Here is a 22,681-nt window from a genome sequence, read left to right on the forward strand (position 1 = left end):
TGGAGAGGGGCATGGCTTAGAAGCTTGTTTTACAACACCATGGTTTTGGACTCAGCCTCACTAAAGGCGAGTGGCACCTTGGCTAGTGTCTTCTATCAATCCCATAGCCATTCCTTTCACAGTCCCACATCATGCCTGGTCGGACAGACCTCTGATTTTCTATCTATATACTCGTTGCAGTCAGTGGACTCTGCACACTGCTCACACATGCACACATACATACTGCACACACATTGCGTACACATGTAGTTTGTCTACCAAATCCCCTTACAAGGCATATATATATATATATATACATATATATATATATATATATATATATATATATATATATATATATATATATATATATATATACATACATATATATATATATATATATATATATATATATATATATATATATGCATACACATATATCATCATAATCATCGTTTAACGTCTGTTTTCCATGCTGGCATAGGTTGGACAGTTTGATTGGGGATTGGCAAAGCAGGAGGCCGCACCAAGCTCCAGTCTGATCTGGCAATGTTTCTACTGCTGGATGCCCCTCCTAACACCAACCACTCCGAGAGTGTATATATACACACACACACAATGGGCTTCTTTCAGTTTCCACTTCCAAATCCACTTGTAAAGCTTTGGTTGACCTGGGGCTATAGTAGAAGACACTTCTCCAATGTACCATACAGAGGGACTGAGCTCAGAATCATGTGGTTGGTAGGTAAATGTCTTAACAACACAGCCACACCTGTGCCTATACAAAACATAACCAAAATAAACTGGGAATTTACCTTCTGCTAGATTCCTTTTCTAAATGATGTTACAAGAAATTTTCACCTTCCATTTTTCCACAGATTTATGACTGCTCCATACAGAGGTCACCATTGTACATCTACAAACTGCCACTCGGGGCTCACAACACAGTCTTCACTGACAGATTGATATTTCTGAACACATGGCAGGATGGCAAAAAACTCTTCCTATTGGCCAATCAGAAAGCTGAGACATTCCCAGGTTCTGAGCAGGTAAGTAGAGCCAGGAGAGACTCTGTGTGTCTGTGTGTGTGTGCGTGTGTCTGGAGAATATGACCTAGGCATGACATCTGTTGTACAAATATCTTGTTTTCAAAAGTTCTGAATTAAAATCTTCCACCAAACTTTAGTCACAATTTATGTTCCTAACACTAGCTTAATGATAACTAAGTTATTTTACTAAATTCTTTGTTATATTTAAAATTAATTGAAAGAAACACAGAGCATCTCAACAGAAATATGGTAATGAAAGGGTTAAAATATATAATAGAGAAACAATTCTTAACCCTTTTGATGCCAACCTGGTTGAAACCACCTCTGGCTCTGTAGTACAAATGTCTTGTTTTCAAAAGTTCTGAATTAAAATCTTCCACCAAACTTTAGTCACAATTTATGTTCCTAACACAAGCTGAATGATAACTAAGTTATTTTACTAAATTTTTTGTTGTATTTAAAATTAATTGAAAGAAACACAGAGCATCTCAACAGAAATATGCTAGCAAAAGGGTTAAAGTCACCATGATATTTTTAATCCTTTTGATACCAACATGGTTGAAACCACCTCTGGCTCTCTGTAGTACAAATGTCTTGTTTTCATAAGTTTTGAATTAAAATCTTCCACCAAACCTTAGTCACAATTTATGTTCTTAACACTAGCTTAATGATAACTAAGTTATTTTACTAAATTCTTTGTTATATTTAAAATAAATTGAAAGAAACACAGAGCATCTCAACAGAAATATGCTAACAAAAGGGTTAAAGTCACCATGATATTTTTAATCCTTTTGATACAAGCCTGATTGAAATCACCTCTGGCTCTGTAGTACAAATGTCTTGTTTTCAAAAGTTCTGAATTAAAATCTTCCACCAAATCTTAGATAAATAACTAAGTTATTTTACTAAATTCTTTGTTATATTTAAAATTAATTGAAAGAAACCCATAGCATCTCAACAGAAATATGGTAATGAAAGGGTTAATCCATCTCTTAGTCTTTTCGTCCATCTGTCCATCTGTCCAGCCTGCACATCTCTCAACCTCTATATTTCCATCTTCACCATTCCAGAACCTCAGTCCAGAGTCTGTGTTGCAGACATTCGATCTTCCATGTGAGGAGAAAGTCCTTGGCATCGTCAAACAATCCTACCCGTTCTACTGGCACGACAAGCAAGAATCATCCATGAACCTCTCTCCTGCTGAACTGATGTCGGATCTTAGCCCTTACTCTGTGCCCATCTCTCATCATTCTGTCCTTGATGGATGCTTAGTCATCACGGAATGTGCTGTCTATGAGTGTCGTCCGAGGTAAGGTTTATGCACACACGATGGGCTTTGATCAGTTTCTGTCTGTTAAACCCACTTGCATACGTGCATGCATGCACTGCTGCACTCTACTACTCATGTAGCACTCTACTACTCATGTAGCACTCTACTACTCATGTAGCACTCTACTACTCATGTAGCACTCTACTACTCATGTAGCACTCTACCACACTTGACACTTAATGCCGCATGCACACACACCATTCTACTGGCATGATAAGCAAAAACCATTTATGAACCTCTCTCTACTACACTAGACACTTGATACCACATGCTACACATTACCACTTATGCACACACACACACACACACAAACACACTACTACATACATTGCCACCACCACTCAGACCTCCAGGGCTGGGTTTGTGTTTGGGCTAATATGGCCTATAACCCCACCCCACCAAGCTTTTAATGATTTTTTTTTACTTGTTTAAAAATTTTTTTTAATCCAATAGAATTCTTTTAAAGTTATCAAGCTGTCTTTTCATTTATAAGGCCCTTGTAGATTTAAAGAAACATTAAATTTAACTGATTCTCATTGACTTTACTGAGGCCTTTTAAGTTTTAGGGTCCTCTTTAAACTGTTTGGGACTCTTAAATTCAAAGAAGGCCCTTTTATGTTTTGGATTAGCAAAATCATAGGGGGCTCCCAAAACCTGTAGTCCCAGAGGCCCTGCTAGGTATAAACCCTGTTCTGAGTACCACTCACTTTAAATACAGACCCCCAAAAACCATCATTCTATGAGACTGTAATAATAGAACAAGTTATTGTTGTTTTTGTACAGGATCTCCCCAGAACGTTACTTTTTCCAACTGGCTCTCCACCCCACGGACTGTGTACATGTCGACCACTTTGCGGTCAGTCTTGGACTTGATTACAACCAACTGTTCCAGCTTGCTACGGACCACCTGCTAACTAAGGGCCATTTTACACATGCACTGCGGCTATTCAAGATGGCTAAGGTATGTATAATTCTTATGACAACTTCCAAACTCCTTCCCTATGCTTCACTGGACAAACATCATCCATCATCACTATCATATGTCTGCTTCCCATGCTGGCATGGGTTAGATGGTTTGCGTGCAACTGGTAAGCTGGAGAGCGGAACCAGGTTCCAGTTTGATTTGGCAGGGTTTCTACAGCTGGATGCCTGTCCTAACATTAACAACTCCAAGGTTGTAATGGGTACTTTCCAAAGGCGGTGAGCTGGCAGAAACGTTAGCACGCCGGACGAAATGCTTAGCAGTATTTCGTCTGCCGTTACGTTCTGAGTTCAAATTCCGCCGAGGTCGACTTTGCCTTTCATCCTTTCGGGGTCGATAAATTAAGTACCAGTTACGCACTGGGGTCGATGTAATCGACTTAATCCGTTCGTCTGTTCTTGTTTGTCCCCTCTATGTTTAGCCCCCTGTGGGCAATAACGAAATAAGTATTTCGTCTGTCTTTACGTTCTGAGTTCAAATTCCCCTGAGATCGACTTTGCTTTTCATCCTTTCGGGGTCGATAAATTAAGTACCAGTTGCGCACTGGCGTCGATCTAATCGATTAACCCCCTCCCCCAAAATTTCAGGCCTTGTGCCTAGAGTAGAAAAGAATGGGTACTTTCTATGTTCAACAAGCATGGGTGCCAATTAGATGACCACTGGCAATGTTCACGACTGTGGTTTCACTTGGCTGGACGAGTCTTTTCAAGTATAGCAGATCATCAAGATCTTGGTCACTTATCACGTCTGTGAGGCTCAACATTCAAAGATCATACTTCACTATGTTGCCCTCAGGAAGCCTAACATTTGAAGACCATGCTACCAGCAATGGCCACGATTACAATTTCACAGGTCCTATGGTTTCTACAGCTGGATACCCTTCCTAACGCCAACCACTCCGAGAGTGTAATGGGTGCTTTTACATTCCACTGGCACAGGTGCCAGGTGACACCACAAAATATTGAAACTGGATGCCATTCATTTACAAGTATGTATATGTATGTATGTATGTAGATATGTATGTGTGTGCATGTATGTAGATATGTATGTGTGTGAATGCATGTATGTATGTAGATATGTATGTGTGTGTATGTATGTATGTATGTATGCGTATTTCAGTTTCCATCTACCGACACCATTCACAAGGCTTTGGTCAGCCAAGGGCTCTAGATACATGCATATGATGGTTGTGTGTGTATGGTGCATGTCTGGTGGGTGAGTGTGTGTATGGTGGTGCATGTGGTGGTGCATGTGTGTGGGTGGGTGTGTAGTGTGGTGCATGTGTGTGGGTGGTGGTGGTGTATGGTGTTTAGGTGGTGGTATATATATATATGTGTGTGTGTGAAGGCATGTGCACCCATATGGGGTTGGTGCATGTAATGGCAGCCTGTGTATACATTTGGTGTTATGTACGTGCATTTACATCCTGCATCCCCATCGACCCCAGTGTTGCACAAACACCTCTGCGCTTTTTACATTTAATCAGTCCAGTCCAGTTCAATCCTTCAACCACACCACCTCTTCTCGTTGCAGTCTTCCTACGTGAAGCGTGTCGCGTCCCTTGCATCGTACGGATGCATCCAAGAGATGATGACCTATGTACAGTACATCCTGAAGAAAGGAGGTGAAGAAGTGACCACCCAGGAGGCGAAAAGGCTCTCCGACATTGCTCTCTATGGTTTCATCTACCTCATCAAGAGTGGCCGCGCCAAGAACCCAAATCTGATATCAGCTTTCAGGTAAAGTCTAACATGTCACATGTTCTGCATGAAGTTGATGTTGATGTTGCTGTTGTAGATTTAGCCCCCATTTTAACCTTAAGAAGTTCCTGCTTCAAAGATGTTTCAATCAACATCATCTTATTTTTTTTTCAGTCATATTATTTCAACGGCAGGGCTTTCTAAATATCTCTAGTTTCAGAATCGTCATCATAATCATCATCATTTAATGTCCGCCTTCCATGCTGGCATGGGTTGGATGGTTTGAAAGGAGCTGACCAGGCAGAAGCCTGCACTTGACGTCTGCGTCTGTTTTGGCAGGCTTTTTACAGCTGGATGCCCTTCCTAACACTATGTAGTGTGTCAACCCTAGGTAGTGTTGTCATTATAGTAACTAACATGTTTTGATTAAATATGCTGGAATTTTAAGTGCAAGTCTGTCAACACAATGCAAAACAGACTTTGAAGTAAGATTTTCACTTTGAACAATTTATGATGGTATGTGCATGATTAATAAATACTATAACCCCAGGCTAGCAAACGCCTTGTAATTGTATTTGGTTGACAAAAACAATGTGGAAGTCCATCATATATATATATATATATATATATATATATATATATATATATATATATACACATATATATATATATAATATATGCGTTAGTAAGTGTGTTACTTTGTGTTTGTCTCTCAACTGCTTGACAATGGTGTTGGTTTGTTTATGTTCCTATAACTTAGCGGTTTAGCAAAAGAGACTGATAGAATACGTCCCAGATTTTAAAAAAACAAAATAAATACTGGAGTCAGTGTGTCTGACTAAACCCTTCAAAGCAAGTGTTCCAGCATGGCCATAGTATAGTGTCTGAAGCAAGTAAGACACACATCCACCCACCCATACACACAAGTAACATATTCATGTCTTATGTCTGTCTTTGATTTCATATGTTTTTCAGGGAATTCTTACTCAGCAACTTTTTCTACAATGAAACTAATGCCCTGAAAGTCTTGGCAGAATGGCGTTGGCCGACATTACTGCTGGAGGTTGGCAAGGTTAGTGTTTGCTTATATGCATGTTGTGTATGAGGAGGAGATGGACTAGGGCCTGAGGCTCCTGAAAATTGGGGTTTTGAGGAAGGGGATTGGAACTGTGGATAGAGGGGGAACTAAAGTGGGGTGGGAAAACAGATGTGAGAAGGAGGTGTTGAGTAGAACAGAACCAAAATTTTACTAAATAAAACTGGGGACTGGTTGGTTTTCCGACTCTAAAATAGGGGTTTGTATTTGTACATGTTACAGCGTCCACTTGAGATGGGTTGAGCTGGCTCTGACCAGCGAGTTTGCCATGCCCCTCACAAGTGCTGACCACTAGTCGTCATTTGCTGTCGAGGTGTAGAGTTCATGCTCGGAGTATTCGAATGGAATACAGCTTCACATGTGGTCTCTGGTGACATGCGTACACACTCTGGGATAGTGTGATCCATAGCAGCTCATTTTTGCTGTCCATTGTTGACCATTGCAGAGGATTCGCTGACCCAAGTCACTGCTGATTATTGGAGCTGACATAGCTTGGATTTGGTGCGGGTTCCAGAAACCTGCTTTAGCCACACAACCACACCTACACCAGTTCGTTTATTTTTCAGGCACGTGGTCTCATTGTGGAGAGTCTTGAACTGCTGTTACAACATAGTCTATACAATGTGGAGTTTTCATTATGGAAGGACCTGGTACAGAAAGGTTTTGGAGCTTACCTCTGTCATGTTGGTCATGGTAAGAACATTTTCCTCTTATCCTCTTTTCTCTTCATATCTGTCTCTCTGTCTACATATCTATCTGTCTGTCTGTCCATCTGAAATATTCATAATCCAGTGAAGCTAAGCTGGGATTTACTCATCAGACGAAGGGATTTACCCTAATGCAGACAACGAGAGTGATTCAAACACTCAAACTGGTGAAAAGCAGTTTGCGTGAACAAATATGCTAGTTGAAAGATAAATCTGTTATTGTTATTCTGAATTTATTATGTAGTTCTGCCCCTTAGTTTGCCTCACAAATGTGGTAGTGGAAAAATAGGCCTAATATTGTTATTCTCCTGAATGTTATTGTGATTCTATCCATTAGTTTGCCTAACAAATACAATAGTTGTGAGATAGGCCTATTATTGTTATTCTCTTGAATTTATTATGTGATTCTGTCCCTTTGTTTGCCTAAAAGATATGGTAGTGGAAAAATAGGCCTAATATTGTTATTCTCTTGAATTTATTATGTGATTCAGTCCATTTCTTGGCCTAAGAAATATAGTAGTTGAGAGACAGGCCTATTATTGTTAGTCTCCTGAATTTTTTTGTGATTCTGTCCCTTAGTTTGCCTAACAAATACAGTAGTTGAGAGAGAGGCCTAATATTGTTATTCTCCTAAATTTTCTTGTGATTCTATCCATTAGTTTGCCTGCAATCATTACTCTTGAGTTGTGTATACAACTATTTTTCTTTTTTTTGACTCAGGAGCCCAAGTGGAGTTTGACACAGGGGACAAAGTTTGAAATGGTTAATTATACGTTGTAATTGTATAATAATGTAAAAAATAATTTGTTTTCTCTTGTCTCTTCCTCACCACAGGTGTCTTCCTTCTCTGTTTGTCTCCTGAAGAACTGGTTGACCTGCTGTGTGTGAGGCCCCAGCTGGCCGTGCTACAGGTCGACATGTTGCAGCAACACGTCCGCAAACTGGACACTGATCGGCTGATGAAGTTAGCCGAGGTGTTTGACCCCTCCAAACACATAGTCCGGGGGCACTTGCGATGTCAACGAGTGCGCAGTGAAAGGTGAGGCCCGCAGAAACTATTTAACATTTAGATCAGCGGTTCTCAGCCAGGGTCCAATGTGACCCCTAAAGGTCCATATAAGGTTTTTTTTTTGGGGGGGGGGGGTTGATACAGCAAATTAGTAAATTGGATATCCACAATAGTATTTTAAGGTCCCCTGAAAAAAATTTTGCTTTAGATGTACGTATTGATATGTATTGTAAGAAACAGCTGGGTTCCTTTCTCTAACATTTTCCATTGTTCAACCTACACAAGTTAATGTGTGAAAAACAAAATAGGAATTTCGAAAGAAGTTTCTATAAAACTAGTTTTTAAACATCGAATGGCTATGGGGATCCACCAGAATGAAATAGTAACTAAAAGGGTCCATAGATCAAAAAAATGGTTGAGAACCCCTGCTTTAGATGTGGCACGTAAAAGCACCCACTACACTCTCGGAGTGATTGGCGTGAGGAAGGGCATCCAGTTGTAGAAACTCTGCCAGATCAGACTGGAGCCTGGTGTAGCCATCTGGTTCACCAGTCCTCAGTCAGATCGTCCAACCCATGCTAGCTTGGAAAGTGGACGTTAAACGATGATGCAGATGATGTTGGCCTTCTGCTAAAATTTGAGACTTTAATTCTATATATTTTGTTTCTTGCAGAACTTTCAGTCAAACATCTCGAAGTTCCTTGGTGTCACAGAACTTTGGAGAAATGCCAAACCCTGTAAGTAAATTGTTTATATCTATCTATCTATCTACCTATCTATCTATCTATCTATCTATCCCTCTCTCTATCTATCTATATGTATAGAATATGAGGGGTTTAGTTCACTGATGATCTAAACCAATAGGTACGCTTTGTAAGTACTATAATTGGTCATCCATTAGGTTCCAAGGTCACAGCTGAGGCTGGAGCTAGGGATCCATAGTAGGGTTCTGAGTTAGCAGGGATATATTAAAAGGAATGGAAAACAAAACCAAAGCAGGATGAGTATCTCATGTCATTTAGAGTATTTATAGGGGAACGCGAATCACTGAAAAACTCTAAGGGGACCGGCATGTAAAATTTTTTTTAAAGTTTGAGAACCACTGCTTTAATATATATATATAATAATAATATAGATTTAATCAAAAGATTAAATGTGCTACTTAAAATGTTTGTGGCACCAGAATTTGGTAGGGTAAAAACCAAAAACAAAATCAAGAGATTTGGTGAATAAAATTTGAAGAAAAGCAACAAAAATGCATTAGGTTATAGCAGTACGTATGTTTCGTACAAGCTTCATTTATTTATGTAGTGAGAACACCACATAAGATGTGCAATGAAAATGTACTCCTCAGCTGCATAATGGAAGTTCATTTCAGAAAGTCATTTTGTAAATGTGTGCAAAAAACAAGAGTAGGAGATGAAGAAAATACCATCTTGACTGGGCTGTTAATCAACAGTCTAGTGAACCAAACATGCTTCCCATAGAAAATCCTCTTTTATCACTCTCTCTTTCCATTGCTTTCCCCATCCATCACTCTCTCTCTCACTTCATCTCTCCCTCTATCGTTTATTCCAGGAGATGTCTCTAGCATCAACACAGAAGATGGTGGACTTCTTCTTCGACCTCCTCCTACTGCTAAACAAGAGACGAGACAGTGAGATGTCCTCTGCCAATCTGTGTCGGGAATTGCAGCCACGGCCTTTTATTTCTGAACACTTAACGGTAAGTAACATGGCGAAACCCTGGGGGATTACCTTGTAGGTTTTATCTCACCTTGGGCAGGTGTCTTCTACCGTATCTCTTGGTTGTGAGATGATGAGGACATGCTGTATGGTAGTGTGGATATATTGTAGTGGTGGTAGTAGTGTGCTAGTGAGGGCGTCGTAATGTGTGCGGGTGATGTTGTGGTGGTAATGTGGTGTGGTGTTGATATTGTGTGCTGGTCGTAGGGATGATGTTGTGTGGTGCTTGCTTGTCATAATGTAGTGTGGTAGTGTTGTGGTGGTGACATATGTGGCAGTTGTAGTGTTGTGGTTGCGGTGGTTGCAGTGGTGCTGTGGTTGTAGTGTGGTGGTGAGGACATATGTGGCAGTTGTAGTGTTGTGGTTGCAGTGGTGCTGTGGTTGTAGTGTGGTGGTGAGGACATATGTGACAGTTGTAGTGTTGTGGTTGCAGTGGTGCTGTGGTTGTAGTGTGGTGGTGAGGACATATGTGGCAGTTGTAGTGTTGTGGTTGCAGTGGTGCTGTGGTTGTAGTGTGGTGGTGAGGACATATGTGGCAGTTGTAGTGTTGTGGTTGCAGTGGTGCTGTGGTTGTAGTGTGGTGGTGAGGACATATGTGACAGTTGTAGTGTTGTGGTTGCAGTGGTGCTGTGGTTGTAGTGTGGTGGTGAGGACATATGTGGCAGTTGTAGTGTTGTGGTTGCAGTGGTGCTGTGGTTGTAGTGTGGTGGTGAGGACATATGTGGCAGTTGTAGTGTTGTGGTTGCAGTGGTGCTGTGGTTGTAGTGTGGTGGTGAGGACATATGTGACAGTTGTAGTGTTGTGGTTGCAGTGGTGCTGTGGTTGTAGTGTGGTGGTGAGGACATATGTGGCAGTTGTAGTGTTGTGGTTGCAGTGGTGCTGTGGTTGTAGTGTGGTGGTGAGGACATATGTGGCAGTTGTAGTGTTGTGGTTGCAGTGGTGCTGTGGTTGTAGTGTGGTGGTGAGGACATATGTGACAGTTGTAGTGTTGTGGTTGCGGTGGTTGCAGTGGTGCTGTGGTTGTAGTGTTGTGGTGGTGACATATGTGGTAGTTGTAGTGTTGTGGTTGCGGTGGTTACAGTGGTGCTGTGGTTCTAGTGTGGTGGTGAGGACATATGAAGTGGTGGTATAAGTGTATTGGACATATTTTGTAATGAAAACATGTTTTCCAAGTATGCAATGTACATTACAGTGGTAGTAAATGATTTACAGTGTGGGAGATAGTATGTGACTACATTTTTTTATTACGTTGTCTTTCTAAACATTTCAGTTTGCAGAAGAGATGGCCACAAAATCCGAATCCTTCCTGTCACTTCAGCCGTCTTTTATTGGATGCGGGAATGGTTATGTCGCCATGGTGCGCAACGGTGACCTCTACACCTGGGGAAAGTCCAACTCTGGTTGGTAAGTAACTCTTGAAAATTCTTGCAATTTTGGTGCTGCCATATCTGTGATGGTTAAAGATCTCTACCTTCATTTTATTGTTAACAGTAGAGCATGGGGTTAAGCGTCAGGCCACAAAATGTGCTGCGATAGCTTTTTTTAAAGTATTGATGCCATGTAAAAAACACCTGTGCCAGTGCTGTGTAAAAGCACCCAGTCCACTCTGTAAAGTGTTTGGTGTTAGGAAGGGCAACCAGCCATAAAAGCTGCCAAACATATCTCACCCATGCTGTAACTTGAATAATAATAATAATAATAATAATAATCATAGTAACATCAAAAAATACTGTAGGAATGAGAACCCATGTTCGAAATTTCCCCAAGACACCTGATGAAGGCTGGAAGGTATATCAGTTGAAATGTTGTGTTAATAACAAACAAGATGAGGACAAATATCCATCAAATGTAAATAATGTAGATATATATATGAGGGGGTAGTAAAATGTTCCTGGCTTTAAAGGTGTCGTGAAAGGCCTTGCTGGAGGCCCAACCTTCCAAGTTCTTTTACAGGGCTTAGAAAAACTGAAAGACTGGAGAGAGAGAATGGTGGTGGAGATATGTGGGGACATATCCTCAGTGTGTAGTTTATTTATTTTCTCTTTTATTTTCTTTAATGTTCATAGTCTTGGCCATGGAGACCTGACATCTGAGGATACTGTGATGCCGGTCAGCCGTGTGGAGACCCTTCACATGTTGAAGATATGTGTGACTAGTGTCACCTGTGGCGGTGAACACATCTTAGCCCTCAGCTCTCAAGGGGTAAGCACGACTTTTACTCTTTTACTCTTTTACTTGTTTCAGTCATTTGACTGCGGCCATGCTGGAGCACCGCCTTTAGTCGAGAAAATCAACCCCAGGACTTATTCTTTGTAAGCCTGGTACTTATTCTATCGGTTTCTTTTTGCCGAACTGCTAAGTTACGGGGACGTAAACACACCAGCATCGGTTGTCAAGCGATGTTGGGGGGACAAACACACATACACACACACATATATATACATATACGACAGGCTTCTTTTCAGTTTCCGTCTACCAAATCCACTCACAAGGCTTTGGTCGGCCCGAGGCTATAGTAGAAGACACTTGCTCAAGGGTGCCACGCAGTGGGACTGAACCCGGAACCATGTGGTTGGTAAGCAAGCTACTTACCACACAGCCACTCCCTGCGCCTATTTTTTCTGCTTTTCTTTGATTTTACTTCGTCTTAATTTGTTATTGTTTGAGTAAACACACCTGTGCTTGTGAAGGACGTTTACCTGCCATTTCATATGCCCCCCCCCCACCACAGAAGCTCCCTCATTGGCTTACTATTGATGTTCTTGCTACTGTCATTAAGGTATCATTCTCTTTTACAGGTATACAGCTGGGGATCTTCCAAATATGGTCAGGTTGGTGTTGGCGCCTATCATCATTACTACACTCGGCCGATGCTTGTGGAGAGTCTGTCTTCAGAGTGTTGTGTCAGTTTGGTCTGTGGACAATACCATTCAGTTGCATTGACCAACGATGGCAAGTGAGTAGCTGTTTTTGTTCTTGTTGTTGTTTTATCGTTTTTGATTGTGACCATGCTGGAGTACTGCCTTGAAGTGTTTTTGTCGAGCAATTTGACCGCAGGACTTACTTTTCGAGTTCTGGTACTTTTTCCTATCGGTCTCTTTGCCGAACTGTTAAGTTACAGGGTTGTGTAAACACGCTAACACCAGTTGTCAAGCGATGATCGTGGGATAAGGGACAAACATACACAAACACACACATGCAAACACGCGCAAACACACATGTGCAAACACACGCACGCAAATACGTGCAAATACGCGCAAACACACACACTCACAAACACAAACACGCAAACACATGGACACACAGAGACACATACACACACAGGCACACACATACACACAGGCACACACTCACACACACAGACACACATGCACACAGACACACACACACAGACACACATGCACACAAACATACACACACACAGACATACACACACACAGACATACACACACACATGCATTCACACACACGCATACACACACACGCATACACACGCACACACACTTATACACACAGACACACAGACACAGATGTGTGTGTGATGGGCTTCTTTCAGTTTCCGTCTACCAAATCCACTGTCAGAAATGCAGCAAATTTTAATTCCTTGTGACTGCCATGTTTAAAAAACAATATAACAGTCAGGAAGTAAAGCAATATTTATTTGTATTACTTTCTCGTTCACCTTCCTAGAAATGACTGATTAATTCTAATTTCTTTTTTTCTGTTTCTTGTTATTCCCTACTCTAGGGTGTTTACATGGGGTTGGGGTGTCCACGGACAGCTTGGTCACGGTGATGCTGAAAACCAGTCCGTCCCTAAGCTGATCAGCTGTCTACCTACGGCCAAAGAGATCCGGACAATACAATTGGCTGCAGGTTATGCGCACACAATGGTACTCAGTCAACAGGTGAGTTTTACTTTTGTTTTGTACAGGATAGAGCTGGGGAGAGTCTTGGTGATGGTGATATTGGTGGTAGCAGTGGTGGTGGTGGTGGTGATGCTGCTGTTGTTGGTTGTGGTAGTGGTGATGATGTCAGTGGTGGTTGTGGTGGTGGTGATGGGTTGTTGTTGTTGGTGGTGGGGGATGTTAGTGGTGGTGGCGATGGTTGGGTTGTTGGTGGGGGTAGCGATGCTGAGGATGGTAGCGATGTTGGTGATGGCAGTGGTTGCAGTGGTGGTGGTGGTGGTGATGTTGGATGCTGTTGTTGTCGAGAGAAATACAATGAGAGAGATGGGGTACAGCATGAGAGAGCAAGAGTGTGCGTGAAAGATAGATAGCTAGATAGATAGGTAGTGTTGTCACCATAATAACTGACAAAACTTTCATGATATAACAGCCGTACTATTAAAAGGAAGAATGTGCACGATTAACAAATAATTTTACTGGGGGGGGGGGGCATAGCAATGGTTAAAGACCTAGTGTGAATTAAAAAGGCAGTGTAACCCTTATAGTTTTCTTCTTTTCCTATTTTCCACGATTCATTTCCATTCTTTGCATTATCCAGGGAGATGTCTACAGTTTCGGATGCGGCTACTTTGGACAGCTCGGACTTGGCCAGAGGCAAAAGAAATCGGTACCAAGTCATATAACATTGCCAGAAAAGATCTCATATATTGCTGCTAACTTCTTCAGCTCGGTCAGTATTATAAATGTACATATGTGTAGTCTGTGTGTGTGTGTGTGTGTATGTATGTGTGTTTTCTATTTTGCACATCTTTTGTCTTTTTCTTGTTTTGGTCATTGAATTGTTGCCATGCTGGGGCACCATTTTGATGGGTTACGTCAAATTAAATCCAGTACTTATTTCTCTTTTACTTGTTTCAGTCATTTGACTGCGGCCACGCTGGAGCACCGCCTTTAGTCGAGCAAATCGACCTCAGGACTTATTCTTTGTAAGCCTAGTTCTTATTCTATCGGTCTCTTTTGCCGAACCGCTAAGTTATGGGGACGTAAACACGCCAGCATCGGCTGTCAAGCGATGTTGGGGGGACAAACACAGACACACAAACATACACACACACACACATACACACACACATATATATATATATATATATATATATATATATATATACATATATACGACGGGCTTCTTTCAGTTTCCGTCTACCAAATCCACTCACAAGGCTTTGGTCAGCCCGAGGCTATAGTAGAAGACACTTGCCCAAGGTGCCACGCAGTGGGACTGAACCCGGGACCATGTGGTTGGTAAGCAAGCTACTTACCACACAGCCACTCCTGCGCCTACTTATTTCTCTTTTTTTGTTTTTAAAGTCTGGTGCTTATTATATCATTCTCTTTTGCTGCACTGGTTTTCAAGCAATGGCACTGGACACACACACACACACACACACAACAGCTGAAAGCACAAACACTTCGTCTTATGTGTTCTTCATTGAATGTCTAAACTTGTCTCGTCATTTCAATTCATCTGTCTTTTCGTCCCTGTCTCATTTAGGTTGCTGTCACCCAAGATAGCAGTGTCTACTGCTGGGGTATCCACCCGAACATCATCCGCTATGCTGCGCAGATGAGCCGTCGTGCTCCCGGACAGGAAGCTGCCGATGGTTTCGGCGATGACTATCTCTCTCCATTGCTGGTCGATACATCTAACGTTCTTGGCAAAATAGTTCAGGTATGGCTGTTTTATAATGGTTAATACTATTGGTAATGATGATGATGATGATGCTGGTATTAATGATGGTGATAATGCTGCTGTTGTTAATGATGATGGTGTTGATGATGATAATGCTGGTGGTGTTGATGCTGGTAGTGTTGATGCTGGTGTTGATGATGCTGGTGTTGATGATGCCGATGTTGATGATACTGATGTTGATGATTCAAGCATTCAATTCAGACTCCTGCTTCCCATCACTTGGGCATATAATCCCCTTCTGTCTATTTGCCCGTCTGTGAAATTTTGTTGCCTAACTGTGAAATTTTGTTGCCCGTCTGTGAAATTTTGTTGCTTGTCTGTGAAATTTTGTTGCCCATCTGAAATTTTGTTGCGCGTCTGTGAAATTTTGTTGCCTGCCTGTGAGTTTACTTCTCTACCTGTGAGTTTACCTGCCAATCTGTCTATTAACTTACCTATTTACATACCTGTCTATTAGCTTACCCATCTGTCTATCCATGTTTAACTTGTTCTTTTCTCTTAATAGATTCCATATCCAACTTTGATTTCCATTACGATCTATTTGTGTCTGTGTCTATGTGTGTGTATAAAATTTTACTATAACTTTTCTATAACTGTGTTTTTTTTTTGTTTTTGCTAATTTCAGGTCAGCTGTGGTAGCTACCACTTTGTCCTGCTTACTTCAGACGGTGTGGTATACACTTGGGGTCGAAATACTGATGGACAGTTGGGCTTTGTATCCTACCAAAACATTGTAAGCTAAAACCCCTTCTTCTCTTCTGTTGTTTCTTCCTCTTCTAATTTCATAAAGTATTGTGAAAGGGGACTGTTGACACCCCTCACTCGTAATATGAGGTTCCTTTATCCAGAAGTAGTGGTCATGGGGCTTTAAGAGCCAGACGTGATCATATGTATATATAATATATATACAGGCGTGACTGTGTGGTAAGAAGTTTGCTTTCCAACCACAGATTGGAGCCTGGTGTAGCCTTCTGGCTTGCCAGTCCTCAGTCAAATCGCCCAACCCATGCTAGCATGGAAAGCGGACGTTAAACGATGATGATGATGATTATGATTTTGGCCGAATATGACCAGTTTATATGCTAAAGGGTCAAATGCAGTAGGTATTGTTGCACACACACACACACACACATACACACATGCATAGACACGCCGTCTAAAGTTGTATTTTTCTCTGTATTTTCCCTTCAACAGTCATTTCCAACCCAAGTGACGGCTATCAGTGATGTCCACATCTCACACGTCTACAGTGGCTCAGACTTCAATGTGGCACTGAACAGCGATGGAGAGGTTTGGGGATGGGGACGGAATGACACTGGACAGGTGAGTTATTGACATTATTTAACCCTTTTGATACCAACCTGGCTAAAACTAGCTCTGGCTCTGTACTACTAATGTCTTGTTTCCATAAGTTTTGAATTAAAATCTTCCACCAAACCTTAGTCACAATTTATGTTCCTAACACTAGTTTAATGATAACTAAGTTACTTTACTAAATTCTTTGCTATATTTAAAATTAATTGAAAGAAACACAGAGCATCTCAACAGAAATATGGTAACAAAAGGGTTAAAGTCACCATGATGATTTTAATCCTTTTGATACCAACCTGGTTGAAACTGCTTTTGGCTCTGTAGTACAAATGTCTTGTTTTCAAAAGTTCTGAATTAAAATCTTCCATCTAACCTTAGTCACAATTTATGTTCCTAACACTAGCCTGGTCCTCACCTCTATCCAGAATCATAATGCAGAAATGTTTGCAAGAGTAGGTTTTGCTGAACACCCTATCATATGTCTGTGTGTCTGTCCATCCATTAATTCTTTTCTATCTCTCTCTCTCTCTCTCTCTCTCTCTCTCTCTCTCTCTCTCCAGCTCCTACATCTCATAAAGGAGAAAGGCGTCCGTGTGAGACCAAAGGCCATTCTAAATCGAGACGACGTCCAGCAAGGCAATGCCACCCACGTGCGTGTCCCTATACTCCTCCCTGGGGTGCCGTCAGCAAAAGGTGGGACCCTATATGTATCACATGACCACAGTAGTAACGGAGCACTCTTTGTAAGTTGATCTACCAATTTATTGTATTTATGATAAGATAGAGATGGTGGATGCGGTAGCGTGTGAGTGGTGGTGTTGGTGATGGTGGTGGCTGTACTAGTGAGTGGTGGTGGTGGTCACAATTGGAATGGTGGCTGTGGGGGTAGTGCTTTAGGTGATGGCTGCAATAGTGTAGGTGGTGTTGGTGACTTGTGGTGTGGTGGCAATGGCTCTAGTTGTATGGGTGATGGTGTGGTAAGGGTATGTTAGGGGTAGAGGTGGTAGTGTATCAGTGATGGCATAGCAGTGGTATGGTAGATGCAGTGGTGTGAGTGCTAGTATGACAATGTTGGTAACTTTTGTGGTAGTGGTATGATGGATGTAGCAGTAGTAGTAGTAGCTGTAGTGATATCAGTGGTGACATTGCAGTGGTGTGGGTGCTAGTATTGTGGCGTTGGTAACTATTGTGGTGAAGTGGCAGTTGCTGTAGTGGTGTGGTAGTGGTATGATAGACGTAGAGGTAGTAGTGTTAGTAGCTGTCGAGGTATCAGTGGTGTTGTAGATGTTGTGGTGTAGTGGCTTTGGTTGTGCAGGTGGTTGTGGGTAGTGGTATGGTGGATGTAGTAGAGGTGGTAGTGATAGTAGCTGTAGTGCTATCAGTGGCAGCAGCATAGTAGTGGTGTACTAGATGCAGTGATGTAGGTGCTAGTATGGTGGTGGTTGATGGCTACTATGAAAATCGTGGCTGTAGTGGTGGAGAATTTAGTAGTGTGGCTACTAGTGCTGGCAAGAATAGTGTGTTGGTTGTAGTAGCTTAGTGGTGCCTGTTATTGCATGGTGTGGTTGTAGTTGTAATACTGTAATTACATTGACTATTTTATCGTTATGTTTTCAGGATTCTGAAGACTTTTACCAAATGTCCCAAATTAAGATCCCAGACCTGTCCTCCGTCGGACTACTCAGGTATGGGAGACAGGTGGTGCCTGTATTACTGCGGGTAAGTTTTCGCTTCTTTCTCTTTTTCTTACCTTCACATCTTCTCAGACAGGTTTATGGTTGGGCCTGTTGGGGTGGAGACCTCCGGCGTTCTCGGCCCCTGGGGCAGAGATTAAGGTATCAGTCACTCTCCGACAGGTTTATGGTCGAGCCTATGGCAGTGGAGACCTCTAGCATTCTCGTCCCCGGGACCAAATCCCTGCTCATTGCTATTAGGGCAGAGATAAAGGTATTGGTTGAGCCTATGGCAGTGGAGACCTCTGGCATTCTTGGCCCCTGGACCATATCCCTGCTCATTGCTATTGGGGCAGAGATAAAGGTATTGGTTGAGACTATGGCAGTGGAGACCTCTGGCATTCTCGGCCCCTGGACCAAATCCCTGCTCATTGCTATTGGGGCAGAGATAAAGGTATTGGTTGAGCCTATGGCAGTGGAGACCTCTGGCATTCTTGGCCCCTGGACCAAATCCCTGCTCATTGCTATTGGGGCAGAGATAAAGGTATTGGTTGAGACTATGGCAGTGGAGACCTCTGGCATTCTTGGCCCCTGGACCAAATCCCTGCTCATTGCTATTGGGGCAGAGATAAAGGTATTGGTTGAGCCTATGGCAGTGGAGACCTCTGGCATTCTTGGCCCCTGGACCAAATCCCTACTCATTGCTATTGGGGCAGAGATAAAGGTATTGGTTGACACTATGGCAGTGGAGACCTCTGGCATTCTTGGCCCCTGGACCATATCCCTGCTCATTGCTATTGGGGCAGAGATAAAGGTATTGGTTGAGCCTATGGCAGTGGAGACCTCTGGCATTCTTGGCCCCTGGACCAAATCCCTGCTCATTGCTATTGGGGCAGAGATTAAGGTATTGGTCGAGACTATGGCAGTGGAGACCTCTGGCATTCTTGGCCCCTGGACCAAATCCCTGCTCATTGCTATTGGGGCAGAGATAAAGGTATTGGTTGAGACTATGGCAGTGGAGACCTCTGGCATTCTTGGCCCCTGGACCAAATCCCTGCTCATTGCTATTGGGGCAGAGATAAAGGTATTGGTCGAGCCTATGGCAGTGGAGACCTCTGGCATTCTTGGCCCCTGGACCAAATCCCTGCTCATTGCTATTGGGGCAGAGATAAAGGTATTGGTTGAGACTATGGCAGTGGAGACCTCTGGCATTCTTGGCCCCTGGACCAAATCCCTGCTCATTGCTATTGGGGCAGAGATAAAGGTATTGGTCGAGCCTATGGCAGTGGAGACCTCTGGCATTCTTGGCCCCTGGACCAAATCCCTGCTCATTGCTATTGGGGCAGAGATAAAGGTATTGGTTGAGACTATGGCAGTGGAGACCTCTGGCATTCTTGGCCCCTGGACCAAATCCCTGCTCATTGCTATTGGGGCAGAGATAAAGGTATTGGTTGAGACTATGGCAGTGGAGACCTCTGGCATTCTTGGCCCCTGGACCATATCCCTGCTCATTGCTATTGGGGCAGAGATTAAGGTATTGGTTGAGACTATGGCAGTGGAGACCTCTGGCATTCTTGGCCCCTGGACCAAATCCCTGCTCATTGCTATTAGGGCAGAGATAAAGGTATTGGTTGAGACTATGGCAGTGGAGACCTCTGGCATTCTTGGCCCCTGGACCAAATCCCTGCTCATTGCTATTGGGGCAGAGATAAAGGTATTGGTTGAGACTATGGCAGTGGAGACCTCTGGCATTCTCGGCCCCTGGACCAAATCCCTGCTCATTGCTATTGGGGCAGAGATAAAGGTATTGGTTGAGACTATGGCAGTGGAGACCTCTGCCATTCTTGGCCCCTGGACCAAATCCCTGCTCATTGCTATTGGGGCAGAGATAAAGGTATTGGTTGAGACTATGGCAGTGGAGACCTCTGGCATTCTTGGCCCCTGGACCAAATCCCTGCTCATTGCTATTGGGGCAGAGATAAAGGTATTGGTTGAGACTATGGCAGTGGAGACCTCTGGCATTCTTGGCCCCTGGACCATATCCCTGCTCATTGCTATTGGGGCAGAGATAAAGGTATTGGTTGAGACTATGGCAGTGGAGACCTCTGGCATTCTCGGCCCCTGGACCAAATCCCTGCTCATTGCTATTGGGGCAGAGATAAAGGTATTGGTTGAGACTATGGCAGTGGAGACCTCTGCCATTCTTGGCCCCTGGACCAAATCCCTGCTCATTGCTATTGGGGCAGAGATAAAGGTATTGGTTGAGACTATGGCAGTGGAGACCTCTGGCATTCTTGGCCCCTGGACCAAATCCCTGCTCATTGCTATTGGGGCAGAGATAAAGGTATTGGTTGAGACTATGGCAGTGGAGACCTCTGGCATTCTTGGCCCCTGGACCATATCCCTGCTCATTGCTATTGGGGCAGAGATAAAGGTATTGGTTGAGACTATGGCAGTGGAGACCTCTGGCATTCTCGGCCCCTGGACCAAATCCCTGCTCATTGCTATTGGGGCAGAGATAAAGGTATTGGTTGAGACTATGGCAGTGGAGACCTCTGCCATTCTTGGCCCCTGGACCAAATCCCTGCTCATTGCTATTGGGGCAGAGATAAAGGTATTGGTTGAGCCTATGGCAGTGGAGACCTCTGGCATTCTTGGCCCCTGGACCAAATCCCTGCTCATTGCTATTGGGGCAGAGATAAAGGTATTGGTTGAGACTATGGCAGTGGAGACCTCTGCCATTCTTGGCCCCTGGACCAAATCCCTGCTCATTGCTATTGGGGCAGAGATAAAGGTATTGGTTGAGCCTATGGCAGTGGAGACCTCTGGCATTCTTGGCCCCTGGACCAAATCCCTGCTCATTGCTATTGGGGCAGAGATAAAGGTATTGGTTGAGACTATGGCAGTGGAGACCTCTGGCATTCTTGGCCCCTGGACCAAATCCCTGCTCATTGCTATTAGGGCAGAGATTAAGGGATTGGTCGAGGCTATGGCAGTCGAGACTTCTGGCATTCTTGGCCCCTGGACCACCACAATCTTTACCACAACCATGACCACGACTACCACTGTCAGTGCAACTACTACAACAGTCACCACTGCTATGATGTTGATGATGACCACTGCAATCCTGACCACCACCACCACCACCACAATCTTCATCACAACCATGACCGTGGTAACGACACCACCACCACCACCACCGTTACGACTACTACCACCACCGCTACGACTACTACCACCACCACTACGACTACTACCACCACCACTACGACTACTACCACCACCACTACGACTGCTACCACCACCACTACGACTGCTACCACCACCACTACGACTGCTACCACCACCACTACGACTGCTACCACCACCGCTACGACTTCTACCACCACCGCTACGACTACTACCACCACCGCTACGACTACTACCACCACCACTACGACTGCTACCACCACCACTACGACTGCTACCACCACCACTACGACTACTACCATCATCAATGGCAACCACTGATGGTCGCCATTGATGACGACCACTGACACCATGACCAGAAGCACCAGAATTGAACCTACCACTATCATAACCACCACAACTACCACCATTGCCACCTCCGCCATTACTACCACCACTAACATCAGCACCATTATCATCATCATCACCGCCACCACCACTATCACCACCACCACCATTATCATCATCACCATTATCACCACCATTAACCCACCTTTATCTGTTTTTTTTCTTTTGTTATTTCAGTACATTCCAGATTGGTGCCCACCACTGAAGTTGCTACAGAAATGTCTCCACCAGGCTGACTGGAAGATGGCTATCACTATCACTCTACACATGAAACAGTTCTCTCAGGTCAGTTAGGAGCCAGCAACAGGTCTCTGTTTCTGTGTGTGTGTGTGTGTGTGTGTGTGTAAATGGCTGTATCGGTGCAGGCGTGGCCGTGTGGTTAAACAGTCTGCTTTGCAACCCAGCCGTATGGTTCCGAGTTCAGTCCCCACCACTGGATTGCACCTTGGGCAAGTGTCTTCTAACATAGCCTTGGGTTGACCAAAGCCTTGTGAGTGGATTTGGTAGATGGAAACTGAAAGAAGGCCATTGTTTGTCTGTGGGTATATATGTTCACTTGTTTGTGACTGTATGTGTACATACATAGTTGCATATATGTGTGCATGTATACATATATGTTTGTATATATACATATATTTCTGTACATCATACATATGCATTTTGTGTGTGTGTGTATATATATATATATATATATATATATATATATATATATATATATATATATATATACATATATATATATATAGGTGTAGGCGTGGCTATATGGTAAGAAGCTTGCTTCCCAACCACATGGTTCCAGATTCATATAGGGTTCCATATATATGGTTCCAGATGATGGTATATATATATATATCAGAGAGAGAGGGA

The 22,681-nt window shown here is 43.2% G+C and overlaps 1 protein-coding gene across 1 annotated transcript in view; it reads left to right on the plus strand.

The window, feature by feature from the left end:
- LOC106869467 (uncharacterized) overlaps positions 1–22,681 on the plus strand; it is a 37,490-nt gene that overhangs the window by 9,244 nt on the left and 5,565 nt on the right. Inside the window, exons 8-27 of the mRNA XM_089346137.1 lie at positions 858–1,028; positions 2,099–2,337; positions 3,142–3,319; positions 4,874–5,079; positions 6,016–6,112; positions 6,703–6,829; positions 7,678–7,882; positions 8,526–8,589; positions 9,431–9,577; positions 10,868–11,001; positions 11,664–11,799; positions 12,396–12,553; positions 13,345–13,504; positions 14,103–14,234; positions 15,057–15,233; positions 15,880–15,987; positions 16,449–16,577; positions 17,126–17,308; positions 18,183–18,284; positions 21,992–22,099. Of these exons, the coding sequence (XP_089202263.1) occupies positions 858–1,028; positions 2,099–2,337; positions 3,142–3,319; positions 4,874–5,079; positions 6,016–6,112; positions 6,703–6,829; positions 7,678–7,882; positions 8,526–8,589; positions 9,431–9,577; positions 10,868–11,001; positions 11,664–11,799; positions 12,396–12,553; positions 13,345–13,504; positions 14,103–14,234; positions 15,057–15,233; positions 15,880–15,987; positions 16,449–16,577; positions 17,126–17,308; positions 18,183–18,284; positions 21,992–22,099 (2,961 nt within the window). The remainder of the gene's footprint in view (positions 1–857; positions 1,029–2,098; positions 2,338–3,141; positions 3,320–4,873; positions 5,080–6,015; positions 6,113–6,702; positions 6,830–7,677; positions 7,883–8,525; positions 8,590–9,430; positions 9,578–10,867; positions 11,002–11,663; positions 11,800–12,395; positions 12,554–13,344; positions 13,505–14,102; positions 14,235–15,056; positions 15,234–15,879; positions 15,988–16,448; positions 16,578–17,125; positions 17,309–18,182; positions 18,285–21,991; positions 22,100–22,681) is intronic.

Source organism: Octopus bimaculoides, chromosome 30 (assembly GCF_046866305.1).
Source record: "Octopus bimaculoides isolate indiv1 chromosome 30, ASM4686630v1, whole genome shotgun sequence".
Taxonomy (NCBI): domain Eukaryota; kingdom Metazoa; phylum Mollusca; class Cephalopoda; order Octopoda; family Octopodidae; genus Octopus; species Octopus bimaculoides.